At 40.1% G+C, this 14,754-nt stretch overlaps 1 protein-coding gene across 2 annotated transcripts in view; it reads right to left on the reverse strand.

Annotated features, from left to right (window-relative positions):
* Nucleotides 1-498: 498 nt before the first annotated feature.
* The window catches only part of ASH2L (ASH2 like, histone lysine methyltransferase complex subunit), a 40,776-nt gene continuing 26,520 nt past the window's right edge, over nucleotides 499-14,754 (reverse strand). For both annotated transcript variants that reach the window (XM_060787229.2, XM_060787228.2), the window contains 7 exons: nucleotides 13,962-14,179; nucleotides 12,525-12,692; nucleotides 10,579-10,772; nucleotides 9,028-9,120; nucleotides 6,529-6,627; nucleotides 3,917-3,976; nucleotides 499-729 (listed from right to left, as the gene is read on the reverse strand). In XM_060787229.2, the coding sequence (XP_060643212.1) occupies nucleotides 622-729; nucleotides 3,917-3,976; nucleotides 6,529-6,627; nucleotides 9,028-9,120; nucleotides 10,579-10,772; nucleotides 12,525-12,692; nucleotides 13,962-14,179 (940 nt within the window). In that variant the 3' untranslated portion in view covers nucleotides 499-621. The remainder of the gene's footprint in view (nucleotides 730-3,916; nucleotides 3,977-6,528; nucleotides 6,628-9,027; nucleotides 9,121-10,578; nucleotides 10,773-12,524; nucleotides 12,693-13,961; nucleotides 14,180-14,754) is intronic.

A 14,754-nucleotide genomic window follows, 5' to 3' on the forward strand; every position in this document is an offset into this window, starting at 1 on the left:
CTAAAACACTCTGTGCTTCATTCGGAAAAAAGCTGCGCTCACAGAGCTCAGGCGGTGTTATATTTCAGTGTCAATGTTGACTTTGGTGGAGAGGTGGCCGCCAAGGTATTATTATTAGTATTATATTGTATTATATTACATATAATACAATATTATATGTATATACAATATATTACATTACAATACATTATATTATTAGCATAGCACAGAAGACAAGATGGGTTCCCTGACCCCCCCCCTTCACTCTGGCTCAGAGCTCCCCCTTCACTCATATAGATAGATAGATAGAGATATATACATAGATATAGATAGATATATATATTTCCAACCCCCTGCCAAGAAGTAGATATCTTCCTTTTGTGGACACTTTGCTCCTTATGCAAAGGGGCCTTTTGGAGGAAGTGTATTTCTGTTTCTTCCTTTACCTTAATTTCTCTGAATAAGTGAATTTTTGACCCTCCCCACATGTTGCCAGAAGGAATCAATTGAGAGTCTGAACAACTCCAGATTTTTTTATTATTATTAAAAAAACAGATTTATTCTATTTCCACTTTACATCCAGTGACACTGTTTTGGTTTTGTAAAAAATAAAAATAAAAATAAAAATACTCCTGACATCTCTCAAGGTTCCCAAGGTGGGCTCCGTCGCCCGTCGACTTCTGTTTCGACATGATACAGGACGTCGGCCAGAGTATGCTCTACCACAGCGACCCAGCCCATGTCGCTGATCTGGGGGAGAAATGGGGAAAAAGGGGGGAAATCCTGGATTAATGCAAAGGTGACAAGGAAAGGCCAGGTATTTCTGCCAATACTTGTGAAATGTGTGAACTATAGCCCATAACGACTTTCAAAGGGAGTTCCCTACAGAATCATGAGTTGGAAGCAAACTCATTGGCCATCCAGTCCAACCCACTGCCAAGAAGCAGGAAAATCGCATTCAAAGCACCCCTGACAGATGGCCATCCAGCCTCTGCTTATGTCTTCGTACTTATGGAAATGCTGAACAAAACACAACGAAACAAACACACACAGAAATCAAGCAATCTTTTTGCGTGTTCAGGAAATGCCATCTTTGACTGCAAGTTTCAGACCTTGGCTCCTCGCAGGACTGACAAATTGTTTACACTCAGCTTCCAAAACAGTATATAGTAAAGGTAAAGGAAAAGGTTTCCCCTTGACATTAATTCTAGTGATGTCCGACTCTAGGGGGTGGTGCTCATCTTCATTTCTAAGCTGAGGAGCCGGCGTTGTCCTTAGACACTTCTAAGGTCATGTGGCCGGCATGACTACATGGAGCACTGTTATCTTCCTGCCGAAGTGATCAACTCATGTTTACATGTTTTTGAATTGCTAGGTTGGCAGAAGCTGGAGCTAACAGCGGGAGCTCACCCCATTCTCTGGATTCAAACTGCCGACCTTTCGGTCAGCAAGCTCTGCAGCTCAGCAGTTCAACCCGCTGCACCACCTGGGACTCCAAAAATAGTATGGACTCTGGCAACGGCCTAATTAATCCCTTCTATCTATCTATCTATCTATCTATCTATCTATCTATCTATCTATCTATCTATCTATCAGCTGCTATCCTCACCTTTTTGCCTTGTTTTTTTACTCATGTTCTATTTTGAAATGGTCATATGACTGATCAAATAAATATTATTATTATTATTATTATTATTATTATTATTATTATTACATCTATCTATCTGTCTATCTATCTATCTATATCTATATCTATATCTATGTCTATATACATAACAAAAGTGCAAATGTGTATGTGTGTATGTGGTGGAGGTGTCCACTAACACAGACTCCCACCTCCACAAACAACTATAACCCACAGTGCTGAAGAGTCACCAAAAGCCTTCCCTCCAAGGACGTTACAGCGGGCGCCAGGAACATGTAGCCCAACCCCTGCCAATGTCCTCTCCAAACACCGTACTGCCCACCACCCAAAGAATGCTTCCATTGGGGGACAATTTTATCCTAGATGTTCTGTTTTGGACATCCCAGGGTTCCTTACTCTTTCCATTGCTGTGGAATTTGCATGACCCCACCCATTGTCTCTGCCTTAACCCTTTCCTGTGGCAAACAGGAATTGATCAGCAACTGAACAAGAGGTTTGGGAAGAATTCACCATGATGTATAGGAGTTGTAGTTCACCCACATCCAGGCAGCTCTGTGAACCCAAATCACCTACATCCAGACAGCACCGTGATTCCAAACAATGATGGATCTGGATCAAACTTGGCACACATACCTGATATGCCAAAATGTGATTACTGGAGGTGTTTGGGTGGAACTGACCTTCCTTTCTGGGAGTTGCAGTTCACCCACAACCAGAGAAACTGTGACTTCCAGCAATGATGGGCCTGGACCAAACTTGCCACACAGAACTCCCATGACTAACTCAACCTACTGGAGGAGTTGGAAGGGAGTGGCTCACCATACTGGGAGTTGTAGTTGACCCTACGGCCAGAGAGCACACTGAAACTCTCCGATGATGGATCTAGAGCAAACTTGCCCAACATAACAACCTTTAAGTACTGATGGAGATTTTTGGGGGTTAACCTGGCATGATGTGAGTTGTACTTAATCCACAACCTTATTTATTTGTTTACGATATTTATATGCCACCCTTCTCAGCCCAAAGGCTTACAATATATATACATACAATATATTATATTATTAGCATAGTACAACATCAGTATTAAATGTTACTATATTGTACTACACCATTATATTGTAATATTATTAGTAATATTACATGTAATATAAATATATATAATATCATATTATTATTAGTATTACCGTATATACTCGAGTATAAGCTGACCCAAATATAAGCCGAGAGACCTAATTTTACCACAAAAACTGGAAAAAGTATTGACTCGAGTATAAGTCGAGGGTGAGAAATGTAGCTGGTTAAATGTTTTTGAGTATTTACACAAAACTGTAATTTAAGATAAGACTGTCCAACTCTGATTCAACCACTATTCTAACCTCCTTCATTATAGGTAATGTGCTTACCTATTACCTAGAATGATAGAATAAAATAATAACATGTAATAACATGTAATAAAAATAATAATAAAGTAAATAATGAAAATTTAATAATAATAGTAATAATAATAATAATAAAGTAATAAATGTAATAATAGCAATAATAGAGTAAAATAATAAATGCAATAAATATAATAATACAGTAAAATAATGTAAATGTAATAATAATAGAGTAAAATAATCAATGTAATAATAGTAATAATAGAGTAAAATAATGTAAATGTAATAATAATAATAGAGTAAAATAATAAATGCAATAATAGTAATAATAGAGTAAAATAATGTAAATGTAATAATAATAATAGAGTAAAATAATAAATGCAATAAATATAATAATACAGTAAAATAATGTAAATGTAATAATAATAGAGTAAAATAATCAATGTAATAATAGTAATAATAGAGTAAAATAATAAATGTAATAAAAATAATACTAATAGCAGAGTAAAATAATAAATAACCTTGACTCAAGTATAAGCCGAGGGACATTTTTTCAGCCTAAAAAAGGGGCTGAAAAACTAGGCTTATACTCAAGTATATACAGTATATTGCATTACATTATAGTATTATAAATATTATATGTATATACAATATATTATACAGTATTACATATGCATTTTGTACCATTAAAATATCGACTTTTTTCAAGTAACACGAGTAACGCTGGGTACCCAAGCTAGTTTAAAATAAAGGAAATTATCTTTTTCCCAGGATGCTGCCAAGGATCAACCCCACTCCCTCCAAATGGAAGCCTACTTCTGCTTTTCTGCATCTTGCTCAAACTTTGGGAGGCAAATACAAAGCTAAGTTTACATCTCCATGAAGGGCATGATGTTCAAACTATTATCTTACTTACCGGGCGGTAACTGATATCTCTTGGAGGGTATTTGAAGTAAGGGCCGAAGTTTATAGAGACCTATGAAAGGGGAAAGATCTACACTGAGGCACTGTTTAGCACGAAAGAAAAAGCATTACAAACAACACATGTAAGAAGCAATCATAGGCTTGTTCTAATGGAAATGAATGAAAGCAGGCAAATGAATAAGCTGCCTTGCAGAAACATGAGCAAAAACAAGGTGGAAGACAGCTTTGGGTGGCATTAGAACAACCTTACAAATAAGTTTGCAAATTTTCTTATTAGCTTGCTAAAGGGCAAGCAGACAGCATGAAAAGACAGGTTAATATAGCCACTAGGAAGAGTTTTGTGTTGTTGAAGGCCTTCATGGCCGGAATCACTGGGTCACTGTGAGTTTTCCGGGCTTTATTTATTTATTTGTTTGTTTACTAGCCGCCCCTGCCACATGTTGCTGTGGCCCAGTCTGTGTATATGTGTTTTGTGTGTGTATATATGTGTATATATTTGTGTTTATTTATTTATTTATTTGCAATATTTATATGCCACCCTTCACACCCCAAAGGGGACTCAGAGCGGCTTACAAGTAAAATGTAAATACTACATATTACATTATTACCATAGTACAATATTAATATTAAATATTGCTATATTGTACTATAACATTATACTGTAATTGTGCTGGTACAACTGTACCAGAAGCTCCCACTTCATTTGCCTTGTATTAAGTGTTTGCTTGCAGGCCAAGGCTTGGGATTCTGCAGAAGGGTGGCTTCCTGTTAAAGTTTGCAGTTATAGGGCAGTCCATCATCGTTAAGTTTGGTTCCGCCCCCTGTTCAGGACAATTGAGAAGGGAATGGAGCCATTTTCAGTCAGTCTCAGCAAGGAAAGTCAATGTACAGGACGTATACAGACTTCTCCTGTACAAAGGCTTCAACCCTTAAGACTTCCCGGGGGAGGACAGTCTTAAGAGCAAAAGGATTCCCAAAGATTCCCAGAGAAACAGCCTTAAAGCTCTGAGGATTTTCAGAGGGAAAAACAGCTTAGAATATCTAAGAACTCCAGCTGAAGTGACTACAAGCCTACTGATAGGTCCACTCGGTGCTTTGAGACGCAGTTCAACCCGGTAGTGGCGCCCACATCAATTAGGTTTAGGTTCACAGTCAGCCTGGGAGAAGTTTGGAAAGGGATTTTCCTTTAGAGTAAAGTAACAGTTCGAAGCCACCAGTTGCACAAAAGCCTGGAAGCATTTATTTAACCTTTTGAAGACAAAGGAAGTTTCTGTTGATTGTTCACCAATAAAAGACTTTGTTATATTTCACAAACCCTCTAAAGACTGTTTACAGTGAAAATCCTTACTAATTTCTCTTCGGGCCCCCTGCCTTCCCGCTAGGCTAAAGTTGTCCTGTTTTAAAAGCAATTCATTTCCAGCCCAGCGCGCGACAGAACAGTAATATTATTAGTAATATTACATTATATATATATATTATATAAAATATATGTGTATATTTGTGTATATATGTGGTTTGCGCATGCGTGCTGTGGATCAGTCTGTGTATATGTGTTTTGTGTGTGCATATATATATATGTGTGTGTGTTTTTGTGTGTGTGTGTATATATATATATATATATATATATATATATATATATATATATATCTGTGTGTGGGGGGGGTTGCGCATGCATTATAATGCTTTTTTTTTTGCTTTTTAAGCCTCTTCTGCTGTGTTTTTCATTGTTTTTATGAGTGATGGTCACTCTTTGGCATGATATGTGTATTGTGCTCAATTTTGGTGTCAATTCGTCCAGTAGTTTTTGAGTTATGTTAATCCCACAAACGAACATTACATTTTTATTTATATAGATATTTATATACTGCTTTTCTCAGCCCACCAGTGACTCAAAGTGGTTCACAGTGGCAAAATTCAATGCTCAAAAAGTCATAAAACATTTAAAACAACTAAAACAATGGCTTATATACAACCATTACAAGGTCAATAAAACATAACTCATTAGTGTCTCTTAGTTCAAATCAAGATCCAATCTCATCATCCAATCGTTCCATATTCCTATGTTTGTTACATTGTCTTTTCAAACAACCAAGTCTTAATTTTCCTCCGGAATGCGGACAAAGAGGGGGCCAATCTAATTTCCCTAGGAAGGGTGTTCCATAGCTGAGAGGCCACCACTGAGAAGGCCCTGTCTCTCGTCCCCACCAAATGTATTTGTGACGCAGGTGGGATCGAGAGCAGGGCCTACTCAGATGATCTTAACATCCTAGCTGCAGGGCCACGTTCTAGAAGCATTCTCTCCTGACATTTCGCCCACATCTATGGCAGGCATCCTCAGAGGTTATGAGGTCTGTTGAAAACGAGGCAAGTAGGAATGTCCAGGGTGGGTGAAAGAACTCTTGTCTGCTTGAGGCAAATGTGAATGTTGCAATTGGCCAACTTGATTAACATTGAATAGCCTTGCAGTTTCAAAGCCTGGGGAATTCCAGACAGAAAAAAGTCAGGGCCAGCTAACACCTCTTAACAAAGGATCCCCCCAGGCAGGAAGGAGGCAGTTATCACATAAGAAAGAAGTGAATTCAGATCAGTTTGAGTTCTACCTACCGTGCAGCCTTTATACAGCGAGACAGCAGGGAAATAGACGCCTTCAAAAATATCTTTGTATGCAGCTCCTTGACTGGCACCATTTTTGTAGAAGATGATCTGAAAGAGTCAGCCAGTAGTCAGTACCCACCAAGTGTCCTTTCCTCTTGTTTCTTTCAGATTAGGAAATTGACTAGCGGGATGGACTCAAAAGAGAAATTAAGCACACAAATTCCTTTGAAAGCTGTTCTATTATAGGTCAAAGAGGGGAGGGGAGGCCTAAGCATTTGTTTCAGCAAAAAATATGCATCTTGCAAACACGTGGCCTTCAAAGCTCAGCCTTCAAATCTGCCTCCGTAGCTGACTCGTTTTTGGCAAGATGCTCAGTAACCAAGAAGAATCCTGAAGGCTATAGTCGATGTTAACACAATGCAAAAGCTCCCAGTCCTTATGTCTGCAAAGCCTCATCAAAGTGCTTAATGGTACAGAGTTCCCTCACTAATTGCGGGTGTTACGTTCCAGGAACACCAGCGATAAGTGAAAATTCGTGAAGTAGGGACACTATATATGTATATACAGCATTTACAAACCTATTTACTGTAAATTGTAATTTTTTGTTATTTATAATATTCGTTTAGTGTTAGAATTAATAATAATAATAATAATAATAATAATAATAATAATATGCACTTTATTTATATTCTGTCCTTCTCACCCCGATGGGGACTCAGGGCGGATCACAGTACATATACAAGGCAAACATTCAATGCCGCTGTGTATAGACAATACACAGACAGGCAGAACAGAAGGAGGTGGTTTGTTTCAGCTGTTTTTGGTGCCATGGAAGGTTGAGCTCAAGTCTAGGAGGTGCTGTTGCTCTATCCTCTATGACGAAGAGCTGTCAGGACTTCCTCCTTCCTTTTGGTTGCCCAGCATTTTCTGATCTTCTTTCTTTATGGCGTCATAAAACACTTCCCCAGCTTTTAGTGGTACCTAATTTCTCTAATCACAGAATTGCTTAGGTAAACAATGAGCTAGGCTGACAGTTGGCAGCTCATGCCAACCCAAGGCTTGAACTTGCAATCTTTTGGTTAATAGATCTTATAATTGCTGATTTACCAGCTGTGCTAAACCTCCAGACTAATATTTTAAAATATTTTAAAATATTAAAGTATTTTTATACATGTTGTGGTTTTAAAATCAGAAATGCCCTGCCCGACTTACCGGGCAAGGGCCGTTGCGGTGGTGGGCGCCCTCCTATAGATCATACTGCTTGCATGGGACTTCTTCTTCCAAGAAGCCCCCTGCGTAGCTGGCTGGTCAACCAGGGCAGGCCCCGCCCCGCCCCTGGATAGGCCAGGGCTGGCTTCCCCACCTTACCCTGGCTACCTTTGTAGGGCTGCCAGGGCCACCAAGCCCTGTGGAGGCCCAGGACAGCCCTGCAAGGTTACCGGGATGAGGTAGGGAAGCCGGCCCTGACCAATCCAGGGGTGGGGCAGGGCCTGCCACTGGTTGGCCAGCTGGCCAAGCGGCGGAAAACTTCCCACCTCACGAGGGGGCTTCTGGGAAGGAGAAGCCTCCTGCAAGCAGCATGGCCAGCCGGAGGGTGCCCATCGCTGCAACGGCCCTTGCCCGGTAAGTCAGGCACGGCATTTCTGATTTTAAAACCACAACATGAGTAAAATTTTTATTAAAAATACTAGCTATCCCCTGCCATGCGTTGCTGTGGCCCCATCTGTGTATGTGTGTTTTGTGTGTGTATATATTGGTGATTTTGTGTATATATGTGTGTTTGTGTGTGTAGTTATGTGCATGCGTTGTAATGTATTTTTTATTTTTTTGGCTTTTAAGTCTCTTCTGCTGTGTTTTTCAGTGTTTGTATGAGTGATGGTCACTCGTTGGCCTGATAGGTGTGTTGTGTCCAAATTTGGTGGCAACCTGTCCAGTGGTTTTTGAGTTATGTTAATCCCACAAACAAACATTACGTTTTTATTTATATAGATTAATTCTAAACCCTGACCACAAAAAAAGCAAGTCTGTAGAAAGTGAACCGCGAAACAGTGAGGGAACACTGTAATATGTTTTCAGTGTTCTCTCAATGGCCAAATGACTTGCCCAATCAAGAATAAGGAATGCATCTTTCTAGTATACATATTTAATGCTGAACCTCTAAAAGGAGGAGTGCTTCCTACAGGCAACATTAAAATATTAAATACATTAGGAAGGTTTGGTACCGATGATAAACAGGGGAGCGGCCAAGTTATTAACAAGACATCTGTCTATTACCAAAACTGGTTTTAATGTCTGAAACAAGCATTTGGTGCATTTAGCTTTTATTGTGATGTTATTTTGTTGTTTATATTTTATGTTACTGTAATGTATCTTTGGGCTTGGCCTCATGTAAGCCACTCGGAGTCCCCTTTGAGGAGATGGTGGCGGGGTATAAATAAAGATTATTATTATTATTATTATTATTATTATTATTATTATTATTATTATTATCCCAAATTACCAACTTACTTGGCTTCCAGAAGCTTGTTTTAAACTCTTCTCTGCTTTATCCACAAAGTCCTTCTCTTCAAAGTATAGGTAGCTTTTGAACTTGATCAAAGCCTAAGAACAGGGGCATAAAAGTTTCCCAAAAATAATAAGACAGGACTTGCAACTGAAAAATACCAAAACCACACAACATTAAGTCTTATATAAAATACTTTAGATGCTTCATTGCGGTGCCTTCTCTTATGAGAATGCTGGATTGTGATTTCAGAGACCAAATTCTGACCCTTGTTCAGGCATGATGGTCATCCTTAAGCCATCCACACACATCTCTTCTAATATATCAAAAAGTAGTATTATCAGGTTATGTGAAAAAAGAATACTACTTGCAGGCACAAATAAATGCACTCAGCCACATCGATGGATTCTGAGACTATGGTTTCAACCACCTAAAGCTTGAAAATATTAAAATAAAGCTCTCCAAACACACCTTGATGCTATATAAGACATCACTGTACTATGTCATTGTAAATAATGGGATGTGAGCACCAAAGAAGTCCTGGAACAAAACCCAAGTGGACACCAAGGGCTTATTATAAATGCAAACTAGCAACCATGAAAAAAGACATGCTTTTGGCATGGAATCCTATGGTAATTTGTAATAATTACACCTGGTGTTCTGTTGTGCGCTGGGACTGTAAAGAATTTCCTTTAGAACAGGACATGCAACCTTTGCCCAGCAGGAAGCCAGGGGGCCCAAGGAGAAGTTCTCAGAGGTTTTCCACCACAAATGATCTTTGGATGGCTTGTGAAGTATAACAAAGTCTTTTATTAATGAACAATCAAACAGAAACTTCTCTTGTCTTCAATAAAGCTAAACAAATGCTTCCAGGCTTTTAAGCAACTGGTGGCTTCCTAATCTTGCCCACGAAGGACAGGCAACTGTCTTCAATAACGTATTCTTTACTTTAAAGGAAAATCCCCTTTTTAACTTCTCCCAGGCTGACTGTAATCTAACCCTTACTGATGTGGGCTCCGCTACCGGGTCGAACTGCGTCTCGAAGCACCGAGTGGAACTACCAGTAAAGGTTTAGATATTCTCCAGCTGGAGTTCTTTGGTCTTTAGGGTTGTTTTCCTGGAAATCTTTGGAGACTCTTAAGACTGTTTTCCCCCAGAAAGTCTTAAGGGTTGAAGCTTTTGTACAGGGGAAGCTTGCACACGTCCTGTACATTACCTTTCCTTGCTGAGACTGACTAAAAAATGGCTCCCTTCCCTTCCCAATTGCCCTGAGCAAGGGGTGGAACCAAAACTTAACGATGACGGACAGGTGACTTGCCCTACGATTGCAACCAAAGGAAGCCACCTATCTGCAGAGTCCTTGAAACCCTGGACTGCAAGCAAACATTTAATACAAAGCAAATAAATTTGGAGCTCCTGGTACAGCCGTACCAGCACACTTTGAGTTTATCAAGACTGAGCTGTCTTGATAAACACAGCTCAGTCTTGTTCACCCAACCCACTTCAATTCAAAAATATCCAACAAGAAGCTATAGACTGCATAGGAGTTGCCTTACCTTATCTTTATAAGTATCCGGGAGCGATTTGGCAGTTTCTGTGTCTTCAGGCAGGTTGATGTAAAAACCAAGCACATCTCCTTGGCCGTAACCTGATGAATAATGTTTACCGATGGACTGATGGAACTTGGTGCCTTTCTTGCTACGCCAGGAGTAGCTGAACTTGTCATAGCCCAAAGGAGCCTGTAGATTTCCTATGGAAAACCAGATATTATAGGAAAGACCTTGAAATTATCTACAGAGAGAGATTTCCCAGAGATTTTTCCAAGAGAAGAAATCAGGTAATTTGAAATAAGACCGGGAACTACTTTTTTCCTTCTTAGCAGCAGCTCCTCCTATGCCAATGGGCTGATGCGACTTGCTTCTTCTAAGTTCCTTGTGTACTACAACGAAGCATAGAATCATAGAATCAAAGAGTTGGAGGAGACCTCATGGGCCATCCAGTCCAACCCCATTCTGCCAAGAAGCAGGAATATTGCATTCAAATCACCCCTGACAGATGGCCATCCAGCCTCTGTTTAAAAGCTTCCAAAGAAGGAGCCTCCACCACACTCCGGGGCAGAGAGTTCCACTGCTGAACGGCTCTCACAGTCAGGCAGTTCTTCCTCATGTTCAGATGGAATCTCCTCTCTTGTAGTTCGAAGCCATTGTTTCGCGTCCTAGTCTTTAAGGAAGCAGAAAACAAGCTTGCTCCCTCCTCCCTATGGCTCCCTCTCACATATTTATACATGGCTATCATATCTCCTCTCAGCCTTCTCTTCTTTAGGCTAAACATGCCCAGCTCCTTAAGCCGCTCCTCATAGGGCTTGTTCTCCAGACCCTTGATCATTTTAGTCATGGATCTGAAGCCGCATGGCTACCTGTTGTTTTAGTTCACATTGAGAGCTGCCTTCAGACCCACAATAATTTTTTTTCTGTGTCAAGAGCGACTTGAGAAACTGCAAATCGCTTCTGGTGTGAGAGAATTTGCCACCTGCAAGGACATCGCCAAGGGGACGTCCAGATGTTTTACTATCCTGTGAGAGGCTTCTCTCATGTCCCTGCATGGGAAGCTGGAGCAGACGGACAAGAGCTCACCCCACTTCCCAGATTCGAACCACTGACCTTTTGGTCAGCAGTGCTGCCGGCGCAAGGGTTTAACCCAGGGGTCCTCAAACTAAGGCCCGGGGGGCGTATACGGCCCTCCAAGGTCATTTACCCGACCCTCACTCAGGGTCAACCTAAGTCTGAAACGACTTGAAAGCACACAACAACAACAATCCTATCTCATCAGCCAAAAGCAGGCCCAGACTTCCCACTGAAATACTAATAAGTTTATATTTGTTAAAATTGTTTTTCATTTTGATTATTGTATTGTTTTTAGGTGTTTTTTGCACTACAAATAATTTATTGCAGTGTGCATAGGAATTCATTCATTTTTTTTTCCAAATTATAATCCGGCCCTCCATCAGTTTGAGGGACTGTGACCTGGCCCTCTGCTTAGAAAGTTTGAGACTCCTGATTTAACCCATTGCACCACTAGGGGTTCAATAATAATAATAATAATAATAATAATAATAATAACAACAACAACAACAACTTATTATTAAAATTATTAATTATTAATTATTATTAACTATTAATTATTGTTAAAAAACCAAGTATGGATTGTCGATGTTGCAATCCCAGGTGACAGAGGATTGAAGAGAAACAACTGGAAAAGCTGACATGATAGGAAGATTTAAAGATCGAACTGCAAAGACTCTGACACAAGTCAGTCAAGGTGGTCCCAGTGGTGATTGGCACACTGGGTGTAGTGCCTAAAGACCTTGGCCTGCACTTAAACACATTCGGCGCTGACAAAATTACCATCTGCCAGCTGCAAAAGGCCACCTTACTCACACTGTGTCCATAATGGAAGAAAAGAAAGCCATGAAAGTAAATAAGAAACAAGCCTCCAGGCTTACCCAGTGGCTGTGACCAACCAAGTCTGGCAGCTGTTTCAGGAGGCATCTCATCCACAGAAATCTCAAAGTACCAGGCTCCCTTTCGTACTCCGTGGGAGGCCCGTACCATGGAATAGCCCTTTTCTCCTATGACCGTGAGCCTGTCATCAGAGATCTTCAACTGAGGAGCTGCAGTTGTTGGGAAGAAAAAGGACAACTTCTGAATTTCAACTTCTCAAATCATAGACATTGCAAGCCACTATTTAAGACTAAACAAGATTGAAATATATTTATACATGGCTATCATGTCTCCTCTTAGCCTTCTCTTTTTGAGGCTAAACATGCCCAGTTCTTGAAGCCGCTCCTCGTAGGGCTTGTTCTCCAGACCCTTGATCATTTTAGTCACCCTCCTCTGGACACATTCCAGCTTGTCGCAGCTATTACTGCGACTGTGTTTATTGTAATATAATTTTGCTATTGTATTCATATGTTTTTATGTAATTTTGATGATATTGGTTGTTGTTTATGTTTTGGTTTTATTTCGATGTAATATGTTGTCTGGGCTTGGCCCCATGTAAGCCCCTCCGAGTCCCCATTGGGTAGATGGTGGCGGGGTATAAATAAAGATTATTATTATTATTATTATTATTATTACTATTATTGTCAATATCTCTCTTTGGGAGATAAACCTTTGATTGGGCAACTATGTTAGTATATGATTATGTGATTTTAATTAATGTTATTGTTTTTAATTTGCTATGTATATGATTTTACATTGTTGTACATTGTTATCGTAATCTTTTTTTATACTGGTTTTAAACCACTTCATTGGATGTGTTGCAATAGCAGATTCCCAGATGAGTTTAGTGTTTACACCTTATTTTATTTTTCTGGTTATTTAATATTTAATGTTTATTTTACTTAAGTGATATTTGTCTTGACTGTTCTAATGTAGGACAAATCCTATGTAAAAACATACTACGTATTTTTGACATTAATATTGAAATCTGAAATATATACAGAAAGTCTTTATGGCATTGAATTGTTGCCCATGTTAGCTGCCCTGTGTCCCCCTTGCGGGTGAGAAGAGCAGGGTAGAAATGGTGTAAATAAATAAAATAAATAAGCTAAAAACCTTGTAAAATTACACCTTTCATTATCCCATAGCCTTGACCTTTGAGTGCTGTCAAACTGCATTAACTCTACAGTGTAGATGCACTGGGAAACCCCTTGTTGGATATTATGCAATGAGCAAGGGGTGGGTAAGAACTCTCCTAAGTCTATGATTTTGATTCTAGGAACAATAACATTAATACATGGAAGGACATAACAATGTAGCCTTGCAAATTGAGGACTCTGTTCACAGTTTTCACAGTTAGAAAACCTATATTTGGCTTTGCACTATCTTGCATAGCCTTGAATGCAAGCTCATTAGGCTAAAGTTCAGAGACTTCGTACCTCGGTCATGAAGAGCCAGGAGGACCCGTTCGTAGAGGCAGGCTCGGTACAGATCTCCAGGGATGGGTTTTCCTGCCCAACAGTCGAGCTCCAGTTTCTCTGGATCGGGTGCGTGGGGGTCCGGCTCTGCCAAAATGTAGCGGTAGCCATCTTTGTTAAAAGGGTGTTCCAAAGGGTAGCCGTGTGGTGGGAGGCGTTGAGCAGAAAACAAAGGATCACTGGAGAAAGAGACATTACAAGTCTATGGAAACAGAAGTGTTGTGGACTACTGGAGCCAATGAAATGGATGGGGACAGAGGCAACATCACAAACATCTCCATTCTTGGGTTGTAGGTTTTTCGGGCTATATGGCCATGTTCTAGAAGCATTCTCTCCTGACGTGCTGTGTCTAGGTTGGTTCATCGGGTGTTCTGCTATGGCTGACTTCTCTGTGCAGTCTGACAATCACCATGGAAAAAGAAAATGAAGGAAGACTGCCTTTTCTAAATGTCCTAGTCCAGATCAACAATTGGGTCACACCGTTTACAGAAAACCCACACGCACAGATAGATATCTACATAAGAACTCCAACCATCACCCAAGTCAAAAAAGAAGCACCATTAAAGCCTTGGCAGACCGTGCAAAAAGAATCTGCGAACCCCACCTTCTCCAAGATGAACTGAACCACCTCAACAGGGCTCTCCAGGCCAATGGAGACTCCACCTCAGACATCAGAACAGCTGCAAGATCACAGAGAACAAGCCACGAGAGTCAAGACCAAGATCCACCCAGAGGAAAAGTGTTCTTGCCATAC

Source organism: Anolis sagrei, chromosome 7 (assembly GCF_037176765.1).
Source record: "Anolis sagrei isolate rAnoSag1 chromosome 7, rAnoSag1.mat, whole genome shotgun sequence".
Taxonomy (NCBI): Eukaryota; Metazoa; Chordata; class Lepidosauria; order Squamata; family Dactyloidae; genus Anolis; species Anolis sagrei.